Source organism: Bos taurus, chromosome 18 (genome assembly GCF_002263795.3).
Source record: "Bos taurus isolate L1 Dominette 01449 registration number 42190680 breed Hereford chromosome 18, ARS-UCD2.0, whole genome shotgun sequence".
Taxonomy (NCBI): domain Eukaryota; kingdom Metazoa; phylum Chordata; class Mammalia; order Artiodactyla; family Bovidae; genus Bos; species Bos taurus.
Window position 1 is genome coordinate 35,911,737 of NC_037345.1, and position 18,766 is coordinate 35,930,502.

An 18,766-nucleotide genomic window follows, 5' to 3' on the forward strand; every position below is an offset into this window, starting at 1 on the left:
GGTGTTGGTTGGGGAACTAAGATCGCGCATGCTGCGAGGCCAGAAAAAAGAAAGGGAGCCCATTTCCGCCCCGGAACATTGTACCAGCTCTGGGTTGGGAGTGTAATCCACAGAATTCGGCCACACGCATGCGGACGGAGCGGCCCCGGGGCTCGTCCCGCGGCTGGAGACTACATTTCCCGAAAGCCTTGGCGGTGGAGCACTTCTGCTTCCGGTTTGACGTATTCCGTCGCCGACGGGGGCGCTCTTTGCGAAAGGAACGTGGGTCTGACCCCTGCCTGACACATTCAGTTTCGAGCTGCGCGGGGAGGTTTGCACTCCGTCTGGTGTTCATTCCCTTTTGAGAAAGTGCAGAGAGGGCAAGAGCTTGGGCGCGTGCATGGTATTTGCCCAGAGCCAGGCTACCCTCCTCCTGTGGCCTCCACCAACCACCCGTGTCCCATGGCTAGCGTAGAACACCCCAGGCCGGGACCTTGTCCTGTTTTCCCTCGCTCTGCCCATTGGCCGGAAACTGCCATCTCTGTCACCTGATCTGGATAATTTGGGAGACGTTGAATCATACTGAAGGAAAGTTACACCGCTCAAAACAGCCCGGAGTTAAACCTCCCCTCTGGATCCTCCCCACCATTCTATGCAAAACAAAGAACTCTCTCATGGGAAGAAAAAAAATGGACGTTAAGGTTGATTTTGCCCAGCTCCCAGCCAGGCCCAGCCTCTGGCCGATCTCCAGAATTCCTTGCCCCAGCAGTTTAAGAGATGACTAATCTGAACAACCTTGGAGAAGAACTGGCCCCCTTAAGACAGTAGATTTCCACATATATGTCTATATATACTTACACTTTTCTTGGGTTAGTGCAGCAGCTCACTAATACTGTTGCCCCTTCTTGCCTCATTAAAGGTGATCTGTTCCTGTAAAGTGCCGGTCTAGTTCTTTTCCCAAACCTTGCCTTCTCTAACTCCCTTATCCTATGACAGGAGGTAGTCTAGGTGAGTGGAGAAATTTAAGGTATTATCTCCACTTTCTGGAAAAAGTGTGGCTTTTCCTGAGGAACTGTGAATTTCTACTTTGAAACAGAGCCATAAAACCAGAAACACCATCTCCTCTTCTCTCTTCCAGTCAGCTCCCTTCCTGGGGACAGGAAGGGTCCTGTGCAGGTAGGCTGGAGGGAGAATAACGTAGCGTTGAGTGAAGGGTTACACTAATGGTAATGGTAGTCTACCTAATTACTCTTACTACTCTTCCATGGAAAATAACTTCAACTGAATAAAACGTTGAAAAAGAAAAGCATTCCAAAGAGCTAAGAGGAGAGTGAAGAATTAAGGATCAAACTCTAGGAGAAGCAAGAGACTAAATCATAATCCCAACGCTCAAAGCTACTTTTGCCTGAAGACATTTGCTGGTGGAAGGAGACACCTGTGAAACCCAGCTGTAAGGATGGTGGACTTGCAGTATAAGAGATACAAGTGTAAATATGTTGAAAGCTGGGAGTCTGAATAATTGCCCCACATTTGAACTGGGACCCCAAATGGAGACACCCTCATGAAAATGTTAAACTGGACATAAGCCGTGGCATAGATATGTCTCCCAAATTCAGCTTGTCTTGGAGGTGTAGAGATCCTCAGCCTTCAAACCCTATAACTGACCTAGTGGTGCGCTCAGTTGCCTGATAAAAGCAAATGAAAATGATCCTTTAGAGAAAGATATTATCGTCTCAGACATTAAAGTATTCACACACACCCTTCTTTTTCAAATAACGTCCAGTACACTCTCAAAGATAATCAGACACTCAAGGAAATAAATCGTGAAAGAGAACATGCAGAAATAATAGACAACAAATACAGACACAAACACATCAGATATTGGGACTAACAGGGTATAAAATAGCACTTCTTGATTTTTTCTTAGTATTTTTAAAGAGATAAAAGACCCTGTTGAAAACATCTATGAAGGCAAACCTTAAAAAATTGACATAGAAGTTTTGAGAAAATAACCAAATGGAATTTTTTTTAAAAAGCTAATTAAGAAAAAAAAAACAAAACTCCAACAGCCATATGTTTGACAGCAAATTAAATATAAAAGAAGAATTAATGAACTGAAATATAGGTGAGAATAAATTGTTCAGAAACTAGTGTACAGAGAAATACAGAAGACAAACACCTTAAGCTGTTGGGTAGAAAGATCAACATAGATTTAATCAGATTCCCAGAAGGAAAATACAGAAAAAGGTATATGTCAAACATACCAAGGTACAGATTCAGGAAACCCAGTGAAATTCAAAGAGGATAACAAAGTAATATAGGTGAGAATAAATTGTTCAGAAACTAGTGCATAGAGAAGTACAGAAAACAAATACCTTAAGCTGTTGGGTAGAAAGATCAATATAGATTTAATCAGATTCCCAGAAGGAAAATACAGAAAAAGGTGTATGAAAGACATACCAAGGTACAGATTCAGGAAACCCAATGAAATTCAAAGAGGATAACTAAAAGTAAGTCCACGACAGATACATCATGGTGAAAAAGTAGTAATATAAAAGGTAAATAAGCAATTAGAGGGAAAAAACCTAACTTCTGACTTCCCAATAGCATCTGTGGAAGCCCTATGAATGAGGAATGAAGTCTTCATTGTGTTTAAAGAATCTGTCAACCTAGAACTCTGTATATAGCAAAATCTTTCAAAAATGGAGACACAAATATATTTTATACAACTAAAAACAGTCAAGACTTGCTCTCTGAGTGACCTGTAGCAAACTCTTAAATGAGGCTGCTGCAGGAGAAGGCAATGGCACCCCACTCCAGTACTCTTGCCTGGAAAATCCCATTGCTTTCTCCGTAAATGAGGCTACCTGTTAGGATTTATGTGAGGATTAAGTTAATATCTGTACAGCGCTTTGCCCTGTGCCGGCTCGTAGTTGGCGTTCTCTAAAATGTTTGGTCCCTCGGTGAACAAGTCGGGATTGCGGGGGCGCGGCCCTTGTGGGGAACTCTCCCAAAGCTGGTCCCAGTGAGAGCTAGTGCTGCAGGGTCCCGTCCGTCTCCCTTCCCGGATGCCGCAAGCATGCTTGTGGCCACCAGAGGGCGGTGTCACATCGAAGAGGGTGCCCTGGAGGCTGCAGAACTTGCACCAGGCGAGCTTGTTGCAGGGATGCCTGGATGCGTCTTAACATCGCTGACGCTGATCTGCCCTATTGCCAGGTACTCCAGATCGCCTCCCCTCAGGTGCATCCCTTGCGCATAGAGGCCCTGAGAGCTGCTGCTGCTGCTAAGTCACTTCAGTTGTGTCCGACTCTGTGCGACCCCATAGACGGCAGCCCACCAGGCTCCCCGGTCCCTGGGGTTCTCCAGGCAAGAACACTGGAGTGGGTTGCCATTTCCTTCTCCAATGCAGGAAAGTGAAAAGTGAAAGTGAAGTCGCTCAGTCGTGTCCGGCCCTCAGCGACCCCATGGACTGCAGCCTTCCAGGCTCCTCCGTCCATGGGATTTTCCAGGCAAGAGTACTGGAGTGGGGTGCCATTGCCTTCTCCGGGCCCTGAGAGCTAGTTTCTGGTTATTTAGATCCATGCAAACCCTTAGTTGTGGTATGTGAAATCTAGTTCCCTGACCAGGGATGGAACCTTGGCCCCCTGCATTAAGGGAAAAGAGCGTTAACCACTGGACAGTCAGGAAGTCCAACGGACGTTTATTTCTAAATATTCAACTAATGTTTTCATGGCACACACAGGTTCTATCAAAATTCAGCAAAAAAATATTTAAAATATCAAGACATAGAGCATCACCCAGACTTCTAGCAGTCCTGCCAACTTGCTGAAGGAAGTGGTCCAGGAAAAGAGGGACGAGAATCTAAAACTTGATCTTGGAGCAGAAGACTGACTATAACCTCATTCTCTAACTGGGAGTGCGCGTTTGAGTGGAGCCACATGGAGCTGACCAGTTGTATTCTAGGCAGAACTAAGGTCTCCTTTGTATTTTGTGTGTGAGGTTTCTGAGGGGTAGGGATGAGTTTGGTGTAGAAGAGAATAAATACCACGACCAGTCTAAGGAAGCAAGGAATGTTGACAGTCTTTTGAGTCTCAGTTTCGCAGACTTCTGCATCAAAATATCGGAAAATGGTTTTTAAAAAACGCAGGATTCTAGGTCCTATTCCATGGCTCCAGAATTTGTCTTTTGGGGCCGGGGCCTTGGAACCTGCATTTTGGCAAACATCTCTATCTCTATTGCATGCCAAGTTTGCAGATCAGACTCAACTACGGTAGTGGCGGTGGGACTCATGGGACAGGGAGAACCCAGAGCTTCTGACACGACTAGTCCAGCATGTCAACCACTCTTCTAACCACTAGCCCCACCGCAAGTTGCATCCGCTCGAACTCCATACACCATCACTCCCCATCCCCGGCGCATCCCAGCTCCCCACGCCCCTTCCCCAGCTCTACAGCTGGTGCATTTGACACTAGGCGCTATCCTCTGCGCCACGGCCCCACGTGCACGCCCTCGCGTGCTTTGCCCCGGAAGTGCTCGCGCACGGCTGGAAGTGCGCAGAAGTAGGGGCGCCCCAGAGGGACCCCTGGGGTAGGGAGGCCCTCCCCCCCCCCCCCGCCTTTGTGGAGTAGGAAATGAGTGGCTTTGAGTCGGAAGGCGGAGAAATGGAAGGGGGCGAACAGGACGGAGCAGGAGAAACAGGGAAAGAGTGGCCAAGTGCGGGCGGAGGACGGAGAAAGGGGCGGCGCGGGCCAGAACCTCGAGGTATGTGCGGGAAAGGGCTCTTCCCTGGGTGGGGAGGGAGCCCTGCGCGTGATGCTTGCGAGAGTCGGGGAGACCTGGAACCCAGGAAGTAGCGGGAACATCAGAGAGGGGACTTAGCGGAAGGTAGGACTGTGAGGTTCTTACGAGGGGACGTTTTAAGTGGTGGAGGGAGAGGCTGCTGGGAGCGGTAGTTGGGAGGGTGACTGGAAGGAAGAGACTGTCCGGACCGTAATCCAGCTTCTTTTGTGGGTGGAATGAGAGACCGGAGAAGAGTGGGGTGGAGTTGGGTCCTGAGGAGCTAAGTACTTAAGAATTGGGGCAAATAGGGAACGATTTGGAAGATGAGGGTGGTAAAGGAATAACGTTTCAAGAGTAAACTTTGGGAGCAGTGAACAGTTTGCAAAGACTGTTTCGGGACTGGTGAGGGTGGGTGGAGGAAGGCAGTTTAAAGAGTAGTTTTCTTGGAAGATAGGAGAAAGGGTTAAACAGCTTGGTGAGATGTCCGAGAGAAAGTGTGTGTGGGGGGAGTGGGGAGCGTAGTTTGGAGGAGGGATGGGAAAGAGAGAAGTCGATAGAGGTGTCCCAGAAAGTGGGCGGGGCTAGAAATAGGAAGTGTTTGTAGCTCAAATTCAAGCGAGAGGAGGAGGGGCTCAAGGGAGAGGGTGGAAAAAGATGGGGGCTGGTGGAAGGGAAATCCAGTATAGAGGGAGACCTCAAGCAGAGCTATAAAAGAAGGGGCTTTGGTGTTCCGGGCGGTAGGAGGAGAAAGGGTAGGTAGGTGGGGTCGCAGAGTAGCAGAAGATGGAGAAAACTGGAGTAACTCAGATCGACTGAAGCCATTTTTTCTACCCCTTGTCTGCTGCTGCTAAGTTCCGTCAGTCGTGTTCGACTCTGCGACCCCATAGACGGCAGCCCACCAGGCTCCCCCGTCCCTGGGGTTCTCCAGGCAAGAGTACAGGAGTGGGTTGCCATTGCCTTCTGCAAATACCAGTAATTGATTTCCTTCATCATGGGAATCTTAAGATGTGGTGGCCAAAAAGTTCATTTGGTTTTTTCTGCAAGATTGATCTAGTAGTGCTTAGTTGTCTTTAGCTTCATTGGAAACAATTTTGTTAGATTGTATTGCGATAGCTGTCATATTAGCATGCGTTAAAAAAAAAAAAACTTAACCAAAATTGGTGAATTTTTGTGTAGCTATTTTAATACTGAAGATGGAAGAAAAAAAACAACATTTCCCACATATTATGCTTTATTATTTCAAGAAAGGAAAAAATGCAACTGAAACACAAAAGAAGATTTGTACAGTGTATGGAGAAGGTGCTGTGACTGATCGAACGTGTCAAAAGTGGTTTGCAAAGTTTCGTGCTGGAGATTTCTCACTGGACCATGCCCCACGGTTGGGTAGACCAGTTGAAGTTGACAGCAGTCAAATCAAGACATTAATTGAGAACAATCAACGTTATACCACAAGGGAGATAGCCGACATACTCAAAGTGTCTAAATCAAGTGTTGAAAACCATCTGCACCAGCTTGGTTATGTTAATCGCTTTGGTGTTTGGGTCCCACGTACCTTAAGTGAAAAAAACCTTCTTGACCGTATTTCCACGTGTGATTCTCTACTTAAACGTAATGAAAACGTTCCATTTTTAAAACAAATTGTGACCGGCGATGAAAAGTGGATACTGTACAATAATGTGGAACAGAAGGGAAGGTGGGGTGAGCAAAATGAACTACCACCAACTACACCAAAGGCCAGTCTTCATCCAAAGAAGGTGATGTTGTGTATATGGTGGGATTGGAAGGGAGTCCTCTATTATGAGCTTCTTCCAGAAAACCAAACGATTAATTCCAACAAGTATTGCTCCCAGTTAGACCAATTGAAAGCAGCACTCGATGAAAAGCGTCCAGAATTAGTCAACAGAGAGCGCATAATCTTCCATCAGGATAATGCAAGGCCACATGTTTCTTTGATGACCAGGCAAAAACTGTTACAGCTTGGCTGGGAAGTTCTGATTCATCCGCCGTATTCACCAGACATTGCACCTTCGGATTTCCATTTATTTCGTTCTTTACAAAATTCTCTTAATGGAAAAAGTTTCATTTCCCTGGAAGACTGTAAAAGGCACCTGGACCAGTTCTTTGCTCAAAAAGACAAAAAGTTCTGGGAAGATGGGATTATGAAGTTGCCTGAAAAATGGCAGAAGGTAGTAGAACAAAATGGTGAATACGTTCAATAAAGTTCTTGGTGAAAATGGAAAATGTGTCCTTTGTTTTTACTTTAAAACTGAAGGAACTTTTTTGGCTAACTGAATATTACCCACTTTATAGATAGGTAAACTAAGCTCAGAGGAGTGAAGTAATTTGGCCAAGGTCATGTGACTAATTATGGTGGAGTCAGTTGTATATGACGCTCTCAGAATAAAGCCCAAGTTCTTTAGACAAAGAACTACCATAACGTCTCTGATATGAGTCCTGCCTGCCTTCCTAATCACCTCCAACACAAGTTTATTCCTACCTCAGGGCCTTTACACCTGCTATTTTTCCTCCAAAACATCTCTTCACTGGGCTAACTCCTTATTACCCTTCAGGTCTCAGTTCAAATACAAGGATTCCCTAATAACACAATGACTTTTTGTCTCTTTGGCCGATTTTAGTTTACGTATTATATTTTTTGTTTGTATACTGTCTAATGTCTGTTCCTACTACTCCTCCACGCCCTTATGACAGGGGCTTTGCCTGCTTTGTTCACTGCTGTATGGCTAGTACTGGCACATAGTAGGTTCTCCATAAGTATTTGCTGGATGAATGAATGAATGACTTTACAGGAAGGTAAAACAGTTAAAAACAATGTAACTTCTCTGGGTATCTTGAAATAACAATTCTTGCATAGTGAGCTTACGAAGATTAAAAGAAATGAAAGAAATCACAAGGCCTAGAGCCACAAGATATATTTTTAAAGAAATGAGGGTTTCAGTTCTCCCACCACCCACACGCTGGACCTCAGGGCATTTGCAGACCTCTGCACTCTGAAAGCCCTTTGTCTCCAGAGAAGGAAGAACCCTGGCAAGAGGGATGAGCAATGCACCAGCACCACTATTTGGGTAATAGCTAGGGCTTTTCTTCCCAGGCTTGTTCTGCTGGTCCCCACACCCCTTCCTGCAGGCAAAAATCTCTATTTAACCAGGAACTGGAACTCTGGAAACCCTGCGGGACAACCGTGAATTGAATAATATGTGTCAGGCAGAGAAAGGGGTGCTTAATGAGGGAGGCTGGGTTCTTGTGATCTAAGAAATCAAGGAAACTGTTTTCTTCATCTCTCTTCCCTTTGTGGGAGTGGTACAGAGTAGGGTGGGGGCTTGAGTAAAGAGAATTGAATTAATCCTCTCAGTTCCTAGCTCACTCTTAGTTGGTTTGTGCAAGGCTTTTCTCTGGTTTTACTAATTCACTCTTTCATTCATTTCTTGTCATCCCTCCCCTCCAATCCCATTACCCTCCTCCCCCATTCCATTTATAATAAATACCTTTGAATTTGTACGTAGCTTTGTCAAGTGTGTAGTATTGTCTTATGTGACTGTGAATTTAATTTTTTAATTAAAAGGATCTACTGTAGGTCACATTGTGTTTCTTACTGTGTTAGCCAGCCTCCAAGATGGCCCCCAGTGAGATCTCCCAGTATTCATATCTTTGAGCAGTCCCTGAAGAGAGCTGAATATTTGCTGAATTGCACTGAATACAGTGCAGTTGTATTGCAATTCTATGCAATTATATGCAAGTGCATACCCTACTCAACAAATAGGCTATTGGCAAAGATATCAGTGTGCAAATTCCAAGGCTCGGGGATGGATGATATCGCAGTATCCTCTTTGCTGCCCTTGATTACCCACTCTAGGGGAAGCCGGCTGCCATGCTGTGAGGACGCTCAAGCAGCCCTATGGAGTGGTCTAAGAAGAACTGAGGCCTCCTGCCAACAGTTCCAACTTGCCAGCCATGTAAGTGAACCATCTTGAGTGATTCTCCCACCCCAGTCAAACCTTCAGATGATTACAGCCCCATCGACATCTTAACTGCAACTTCATGACAGATCCCAAGTAAGAAACACTCAGTCAAGCCATTCCCAAACTCTTGACCCACAGGAGTCAAGGGAGATAATATGTTTACTCATTTTCATATGTCACAACATATTTTTTTTTCCTCCACCATTTAAAAATGTAAATCATTCTCAGCTCCAGTGAAGTTGTACAAAAACAGGTGACGTGTCACATTTGGCCCACAGGCCTTTGTTTGTTGAGCCCCGGTCTATTTCATTGTTTTAAATTGCTGCATAATTGTTCTATAAGATGCCTTCATCTTATTTTGCATATCTGCTCCCAGTGAGGGGCATTTCTCTCCTTCCCTGGCGGCTCAGACAGTAAAGAATCAGCAGTGCAGGAGTCCCAGATTTGATCCCTGGGTTGGGAAAATCATCTGGAGAAAGGAGTGGCAACCCATTCCAGTATTCTTGCCTGGAGAATTCCATGGACAGAGAAGCCTGATGGGCCACAGCCCATGGGGTCGCAAAGAGTTGAACACAACTGAGCCACTAACACTACACTATTTAGCTTCCACAGACAGCAAATGCAGTAAACATCCTTGGCTGGTGGGAAGGTCCCTGGGATATTTTTCCAGAAATGGAATTGCTGGGTTTCACGGTCTTAGTCTGCTTCTGCTGTGGTGTATAAAGCCCCATTTCCTTATACCCTAGCGACACTTGGTTTTATCCAACTTCCTAATGTTTGCTACTCTGTGACTTGGTTTCTCTTTGTTCTGCTAGCATTTTCCTGATAACTGATGACTTTGAACATCTCTTTGTCTAGTAGCACACATTTAGATTTCCTCTCTAAATTGCCTAGTCATGTTTTCACCCATTTTCTGTAAGATATTTCTGATTTTTTATTGGGAAGACTTCCACATCCCAGGCCTCAGTTTCCCCATGTGCACCACAGTTACCTACAGGGGTCTCCTGAAATGCCATCCTTGTTTCTGCTACAGCCATGTTTCAAATAATTGGAATGTGACTTGGAGTTGAGTTTTTACATATATTATATTATGTAGGAAACTTAGGGGACTTCCCTGGTGGTCCAGTGGTTAAGACTGTGCAGGGGCCCAGGTTCGACCTGTGGTCAGGGAACTAGATCCATAATGCCACAACTGAGAACCTACATGCTGCAAGTAAGACCTGGTGCAGGAAAAAAAAAAAAAAAGCGAGAGAGAGGACTTATTTGTGAATTATAGCTGAGACTTCTGGGTTCAGAGAAGTTGATGACCAGCCCAGAGCCACCCAGAGAATCATAGGATTAAGCAGATGCCTGAATTGAGTTCCATTAGGAAGAGTTGGGGCTGCAGATCAAAATATGGCAGCAAATAGCACTTCTCTTGGGTCAAGTTAGAAATGATGTTTCTAAATGGTAAGAGGAGACAAGGCCTTGGAGAGCATGGAGCCTTCTTTTCCAAGTTGATGGAAGTCAAACTAGTTGTGAACTTTTCTTAGAAGCAGTTTGACAGTTACAGGCCGAAAGCCTAAAACACCTGCACACCTTTTGACTCAGCCAATTCCCTAGGAATTTACCCTGAAGCAGTAATTGGTCAAAGACAAGGAAGAACATGTTTGGTCATGGAAAAACAAAGATCATACTAAGGATCCCACTTCAGGAAATGGAATAGTACATACGCATATGCTATCTTAAGAAAGATGTTCTAGGTAATTCCCTGGTGGTCTAGTGGTTAGGACTCTCCTTTCACTGCTAAAGGCCTGGGTTCGATCCCTGGTCAGAAAACTAAGATCCCCAAAAGCCATGCATAGTGAGGCCAAAAAAAAGGAAGAAGAAAGATGTTCTATAGGAAAATTTCTAATGCTATGGAAAGATGTTAATTCAGTTAAGGTGAGGGGTGAGATCCATTATAAAATAGTGAATACAGAATGATTTCATTTTTGTAGGGAAAAAAATGTATGAAGGAAATCTCTGGGAAAATGCAATGATGCATTAAGTGCTTGCTAGGGCCATGCACTTGTTTTTAGTGCTTTTTATAGCCTCATTTCATTGTCACACAACTCTTTGAATCGGTACTGTTATCATGCCCATATTATAGGTAAAGAAACTGAGGTTAGAGATACGAAATGAGCTGCCAGAAGTCACACAGATGGTGAGTGAAGAAGCCAGGATTTGAATCCAGGTGCTGGTTTTTTTCTACACTCAGTATTTTAATATTTTTAAAAGCCCTTATTGTAGTAGTTAGTGCCTTTGAAAGTGTGAAGCAGGGCAGGGGTATGTGTTGTGTGGAGAAAAATCAGGAATGGGATGGAGCTTGGCTCACCACAAACCCTATTCTTGCCCCACACCTTCTCTCTTCAGTCTCAAAAATATCAAGGAACTCAAATGTTCCATATCTGCTGTGTGACCTGGACTTGTTCCTCACACTTTTGGAGCCCTTTTCCAGATGTGTCACATGGACTGGATTCCTGGAGAAGCCTCCCTGTAGTCTTCCCACTGCCCCCCTCCCCAGCACCCTGAGTAAGAAGTAGGGAGGGACAGCCTTGCTTAGTGGTTCTGGGAAGGAAAGGAGAGAAGAGAACTGGGAGGAGCCCAGGGGCAGAGAGGAGGAAGGTGGCATGGGGAACAGGAAGGGTGATGCAGAGGCATAGGAGGGAGGGACAGGTCTAGGGAGGCGTCCCCTCCCTAGATCTCTTCTTCCCTGGGGCTTTGAGGAGTGACATACTTTGGTTTCTGAATGTAATTCTGGGAAAGTCTGCTGCAGCAAGCACTGGACAAGGATTTCAAAGACCTGGTTCTGCTCACACCTCACCACTGGTTACCTGCGTCCTTGTCTGTGCTTTCTCTGAGCCTTGGCTTTCTTGAAAGCTTGACTGTTTTCAGGGCTAATCCATATTGTAACATGTGTATATAAAACTTTGGTCCTTTTTATGGTTGAACAATATTTCACTGGATATACCACATTTTGTTTATCCATTCATCAGTTGATGGACATTTGTGTTTTTCTTCTACTTTGTTTTTTTGGCCACGTAGCATATGGGATCTTAGTTCCCTGACCAGGGATCGAACCCACATCCCCTGCAGTGGAAGTGTGGAGTCTTAAGCACTTGACTGCCAGGGAAGTCCCTTACATTTTCATTTATTTTCAGTATATACTTAGGAGTAGAATTGTTGAGTTAAACAGCAATTATGTTTAACATTTTGAGGCAACACCTGTTATTATATAGTCCAAGAGCTAGGAATGGTTTTTATATTCTTAAATAGTAGGGAAAAATCAAAAGAAGAATATTTTATAACATGTGAAAATTATACAGAAGTCAAATTTCAGTGTCCACAAAGAACATTTCATGGGACAGCTGCTTTCATTCGTTTATGTGTTGTGTGTGGTGCCTTTGCACTGCAAAGGCAGGGGTGAGTGCTGTGACACACCTGCAAAGCACAAGTGTTTAATTAGCCCAAAGACCTAATAAAAACCTGGTCTTTATAGGAAATGTTTGTCCACCCCTGAACTTTGTGTGGTATTATTAATTATTGTTTGGTGGAGGCAGCTTGGTACGTACTGCCTTGATGGGAACAGGACTCAGGTTGCCAAGTCCTGGCCTAGGAATGTAAAGGGATGAGAGCTCATATCTAGACCCATTTTCTGGATTGAGAAACTTGAGTCCTGCAGGAGGGCTCAGGCTCATGCAAGCTGAGGGGGAAGTGAGGACCTTGATTTTTTCTATTCCTTGGCAGCCTCCTCCCCTCCAGCTAAGAAGACCCAGTTGTGAATAATTCATGGCTGGTGTTTGCAGAGCACATCTTGCCAGAGCACTTTGATCATCATTAATTAGTCAGAACCTGGCTCTGGCTGTCGCCTAATAAAAACATAAGTGGCTTTGATATCTCCATTCCTAAAACCAGAAACTTCCATCTCTATTGTGAGGCTTGGTATCTGCAGATTCCTTTTCTCTGCCCTTTACCCCATCACCTCTCAAAGACCTACTGTTTTGGCCTAAAAGTCAGGTTTCCTGAAGGAAGGAGGGCAGTCCCAGGATTGGAGCCTAGTCCTTGCGGCAGGGTGTCTTCTGAGAAGTCACATCCCCTTTCTGCCCCTCAGTCTTTGTTGGGAAGATGAGAGTAGTGATGCCCATCTCTGGGGTTGTTTCTGTTTGTAGAAGTGTTTTGAAAGGAATCCTCCTACACTGCTGGTGGGAAGATAAAATGGAACAGCCACTGAGGGACACTCCCAGTCCCTCAAATGACTAGATGTAGAGTTACCATGTGACCCAGCAACTCCATTCTCATGTATATACCCCAGAGGAAGGAAAATGTGTCCTTACAAGATCTGTACACAAACATTCCTAGCAGCATTATTCAAAACAGCCAAAATATACGGTGCAGCACGGATTATGCCCATTATCTTGAAATAACCTGTAATGGCATAGAACCTGCAAAAATACTGACTTGCTATGTTGTACATCTAAAACTAACACAATATTGTAAATCATATATACTTCATTTAAAAGAAAAAGGAAAAAGACAAAGATTGAGACTGTATTCCAGTTTAAAGGAGGCTAAAGTGATAGGACTGCTACTTGCAATACAGGATCCTGGTTTAGATCCTGGACTGGGAAAAAAATTACACACACAGACACACACACAGTTTAAATATGGACCATAAATTAGATGATAATATTGCTACAATGCTAAATGTCCTGAGTTTGCTCTTTGTACTGTGGTTATGAATGGACATGTCTTTGTTTTTAGGAAATGCATATTGAAGCATTCAGGGGTTAAAGACCATGATGTCTCCAATTTAATGTCAGATTGTTCAGAAAAATGCATACACACATATAAATAATTATGTGAAGAGAGAAAATGAGAAAATATGTGGTAAATAACTGGTTGATATAGAGTGTTTTATACTAATCTTTCAACCCTTCTGTAAGTTTGAAGTCACAGTTGTCCCTTGGTATTCACAGGGGATTGGTCCCAGTATCACTCCCTGCCTTTCCCACCACTGTAGATACCGAAATCCACAGATGTTCAAGTCCCTTATAGAAAATGGCACAGTATTTGCATATAACACCATTCTCACATCCTCCTATATGCTAAATCATTTCTAGGTTACCTATCATACCTAATACAATGTAAATGCCATATAAGTAGTTGCTGGACACGTGGCAAATTCAAGTTTTGCTTTTGGAACTTTCTGGACTTTTTTTCCCCCAAATATTCTCAATCTGTGGTTGGTTGAATCCTTCATTAGGGAACCCATGGATATGGAGGGATGACTATATATCAAAATTACAAATTACAGAAAAAAAAATGGGAAGGGGAAGACAGCCACATCTAACAAGTACTCGTTTTTCAAATAGCCTTTGAAAAAGTAATAAAGTAGTGGTACAGTTTCCAGAAAGTGAAAGAAAATAAAGGGAAATACACCAAGTGTCAGCCGTGCCCAGGTGGTGCCTTGCCCTGTGGGGACATGCAAGACTTCAGGCCCTAGGTAGCTTGGATTGGAATCCAGGCTCTGCTGTTCACCAGAGCTGATGGCCTGGGTGAGTGATTTATATTCTCTGTGCTCCCGTCCGCCCCTCCCCTGTGCAATGAGGCCAAGACATCCAGCTCCTAGAGTTACCACGAGAGTCATGGGCATACAAAGCATTTGTGACAGTGTGGGCACACACACTGAGGCTCTTGTAAATATCAGCCGCTGATACCCGGTTGGTGGGATTAGGAGTGAAAGAGTCTGTGTATTTTGCTTTTGTTCTGTTTTGTTTTTATTGACATTAACATTATATTACTTCAAGCTATACAACATAATGATTTGCTGTTTGTATATACACAACTATATATATATATTGTTATATTGTATATACTGGGCTTCCCTTGTGGCTCAGCTGGTAAAGAATCTGTCTGCAATGGAGGAGACCTGGGTTGGGAAGATCCCCTGGAGAAGGGAAAGGCTACCCACTCCACTGTTCTGGCCTGGAGAATTCCATGTACTGTATAGTCCATGGGGTCTCAAAGAATCAGACACGACTGAGTGCCTTTCACTTTCATATATTGTTAAATGATCACTACAGCATGTCTAGTTGATATTCATCACCACATGTGGTGGTGGTGGTTTAGTCACTACACATAGTTACACATTTTTTTCTTGTGATGAGAAGTTTTAAGATCTATTCTTAACCAACATTCAGATATGCACTATAGTATAATTAGCTATAGTCCCCATGTTGTATATTACATCCCATGAGTTATTTATCACTGGAAGTTTGCTCCTTTTGACCCCTTTCACCCATTTTACCCACCCCCCACCTCTGGCAGTCATCCATCTGTTCTCTGTATCTGTGAGTTTGGGTTTTTTGTTTTGATTTTAGATTTCACATCTAAGTGAGCACACATGTTCTGTGTTGGACTTACTTCACTTAGCATAATGCTCTTGGTCAGTGCATTTTTAAAACTCTGTCAAGTCAACACACAGTAATTTTTTAATCAGAGCAAAAACAAAACATCAAATAAAAATGTCATTCACGTTGTTTTTTAAGGGATGAGGGGAGACTCCTTTCCAATGGCTCAGCATTTCCCTCTTGACCTCCATCTATCTCTCTTGCTCCCATCCTCCTCCTCAGCCCCCTCCCTTCTGCCCACCAGATCGCATTCCTTCCTTCTTTCCCCAAAGAACTATAATGAAACTCTTACTCTGTAACTGACATTTCATGGTTCTCAATATGAAATCATGCTCCCACATGGCCTGGTTTCCATCTCCTTCTCAGCCTTGGGAAGCCGAGGCAGGAGTCAGCAGAGCCCAGGATGAACCCTGTGTTTTAAGGATGAGGTGAGCTCTAGTTGTTGACTCTTCACTCTGTGAGCGTCAGGTACACTGGCCTGTGCTCAGCCCCTTCCCTGTGTTCTCTTGATTGACCTTCAAAACAACCCTATGAGGAAACCGAAGGTCAGGGAGGTGGAGTAAGTCACCCAAAGGCCTCTCAGATGGTTGCTGGAGCTGGCATTTGAATCCACTCTGATCTGGCCTTAAAACTGGGAGGCGACACTCCTACTTCCTCAACTGACAAGTATATTCCGAACTCCCCACACCAGGCATCAATGCTCTTGTGCTAGTTTTATATCAAAACTAGCCACATTCAGCCCTCCCATCTCCATACCCTTTATAATATGACTTAGCTACTCTTCCATATAAAAGGTAGGGTCTAGTTCCCCAGGCCTTGAATAGGGACCAGTCTTACTTTGGCCAATAGAGTGCTGGAGAAGTGATGGTGGATCACATTCAGGCCCCAAGAAGCCTTGCATGCATGACAGCAAGCCCAGGCTAGACTGCTGGATCATCATGGCCCAGTCACCCCTGCTGCCCAGACAGAAGCCAGCCAACTCCAGACATGAATGAGACCGTCCTAGCCCCGCCAGCCACCTGCTGACCTGCCAGCTGACTGACTACAGATACATGAATGAGCCCAGGTGAGATGAGCAAGCCTGCTCAGAGCAGCAGAACCACCCATCTGGCCCACAGACTCATGAGCAATTGTTTTTCAAGCCACTGAGTTTCATGATGGTTTACTATACAGTAACAGTTAACTAATACAGCCCTTTAAAGAGGAAATGAAGTGGGAGGCTGACTCCAGTATCCTAGAGGAAAGAATCCTGACTTAGCAAACATCTATTTAATATTTACTGTGTGCTAAGCATTTTTCAAATTATTTATTTACTTATTTTTGGCAACACTTGGTCTTCATTGCTGTGCCCGGACTTCCTGAAGTTACGGCGAGTGGGGGCTACCCTTTGTTGCAGAGTGCGGGCTCAGTAGTTGTGGTGCATGGGCTTAATTGCACTGCGGCATGTAGGATCGTCTCGGACCAGGGATCAAACCCATGTCCTCTGTATTGGCAGGCAGATTCTTAACCACTGGACTACGAGGAAAGTCCCTGTGTCTGGATGCTTTCACTCAACATTATGTCCATGAGATTCATCCATGTTGACTGTCATTCCAGCCCATTCATTCCCATTACTGTTTAGTGTTCTACTGGGTGAGCCTATCAGTTGATTTGTCTGTTGTACTGTTGATGTCCTTGAAGAGTATGCGGTCTTGGCAGTGGTGCAATCAATGAAAGCAATAATGGACAGCAGACGCTTTTTCAGTGTTATTATCTGAGTCAACAGGCCCTGCCCACCTGGAGGGTGAAACATTGCCTTAATACGTGCAGGACTCAGAATAGGGAGGGTTTGGATGAGAGATGAGAACATGACCAGGTAGACAGGTGCTTTCCCAAGTTTTCAGAGTTCCTTGGGATTGATTACCTTTATCATACTGTTACCTTACAGAAAATAGCTGTTCGTTGTCTCCCTCCCCAGTAGGTGGTGGAGCTGAGTAAATCTTCTTTATTGCTAAGTCATGGACTGCAGCACACTAGGCTCCTCTACAATAAGTATCTCCCGGAGTTTGCTCACATTTGTGTCTGTTGAGTTGGTGATGCTATCTAACCATCTCTTTTTTTGCCTTCAATCTTTCCCAGCATCAGGGTCTTTTCCAGTGAGTTGGCTCTTTATCTCAGGTGGCCAAAGTATTGGAGCTTCAGCCTCAGCATCAGTCCTTTCAGTGAATATTCAGGGTTGATTTCTTTTAGGACTGATTGGATCTCCTTAGAGTCCAAGGGACTCTCAAGAGTCTTCTCCAGCATCACAGTTCAAAAGCATCAATTCTTTGGTGCTCAGCTTTCTTTATTATACAACTCTCACATCTGAAAATGACTACTGTAAAAACCATACTTTGATTATACAGACTTTTGCTGGCCAAGTGATATCTCTGCTTTTTAATATGATATCTAGGTTTGTCATAGCTTTCCTTCTGAGGAGTAAGTGTCTTTTAATTTCATGGCTGTAGTTACCATCTGCAGTGATTGGAGCCCAAGAAAAGAAAATCTATCAGTGCTTCAACTTTTTTCCCTTGTATATGCTGTGAAGTGATGGGACCAGATGCCATGATCTCTCCTCTTTCACCCTCATCAAGAGGCTCTTTAGTTCCTCTTCATTTTCTGCCATCAGAGTAGTATCGTCTGCATATCTGAGGTTGTTGATAGTCCTCCTGATAATCTTGACTCCAGCCTGTGATTCATCCAGCCTGGTATTTCACATGGTGTATTCTGCATAGAAGGTAAATAAGCAGGGTGACAATATACAGCTTTGTCATACTCTTTTCCCAACTTGGAAAAGAACCAGTCAGTTCTTCCATGTCTGGTTCTTAACTGTCACTTCTTGACCTGCATAGAGGTTTCTCAGGAGACAGGTAAGGTGGTCTGGTACTCCCAGCTCTTGAGGAATCTTCCACAGTTTGTCCTGATTCACACAGTCGAAGGCTTGAGCATAGTCAATGAAGCAGAAGTAGATGTTTTTCTGGAACTCCCTTGCTTTCTCCATGATCCAACAAATGTAGGCAATTTGAGGCTTATGTCTAAGCCTCAAATCCCCATCCCTGTGCTAAGCTTGAGGCTGGCACATAATGGGCCCTGGGGAAATGCTTGCTGAACTGGATGAGATTTAGGTCAGTTCAGGAGAGACCCTCACTGCCAGGCTAAAGAGTTTAGACTTAACACTCAAAGGCAGTGGGAGCCATTGAAGGTGTCTGAGCATGAGGAGGTTCTAATCTATAGATTGTTTTAGAAAAATTACCTGAGCAGCATCAGTGAGGGAGAGGATGTTTTAGAGAGAGGGAAACTTCACATGGGACAGGGTTGGGGGAGATGGTTATAGAGAGGGCCATTAAGAAGCTTTTGTAGAAAGTAGTAATGGCCTGAATTAGGGTCGTGGAGCAGGGAACAGAAAGGAGAAAAACAACTTGGGCCACATTTCTCTTTTCAAAAGATGAACTCTGATCTCATTTTTATAAAACCATGTATTATTTGTGTGTCCTATAATATATGCAAAGGGTCTTATAAATCACTAGGCTTGACACTAGCCAACCGAAGAGGCTTCTGGGGAAATGGCATTGTGTGTGTGTG

At 44.3% G+C, this 18,766-nt stretch overlaps 1 protein-coding gene across 5 annotated transcripts in view; it reads left to right on the forward strand.

The window, feature by feature from the left end:
* Positions 1 to 18,766, forward strand: part of CDH3 (cadherin 3) — a 117,251-nt gene that overhangs the window by 13,481 nt on the left and 85,004 nt on the right. Inside the window, exons 1-3 of one of the 5 annotated variants that reach the window (XM_010814406.4) lie at positions 4,627 to 4,740; positions 8,630 to 8,729; positions 10,867 to 10,920. The exons of 1 other annotated variant lie outside the window; for it this stretch is intronic. In XM_010814406.4, the coding sequence (XP_010812708.1) occupies positions 10,918 to 10,920 (3 nt within the window). In that variant the 5' untranslated portion in view covers positions 4,627 to 4,740; positions 8,630 to 8,729; positions 10,867 to 10,917. Of the gene's footprint in view, positions 1 to 4,504; positions 4,741 to 8,629; positions 8,730 to 10,866; positions 10,921 to 18,766 lie in introns of those variants that run through there. 3 more of the 5 variants (XM_010814403.4, XM_059876502.1, XM_010814404.4) reach the window with 3 other exon arrangements.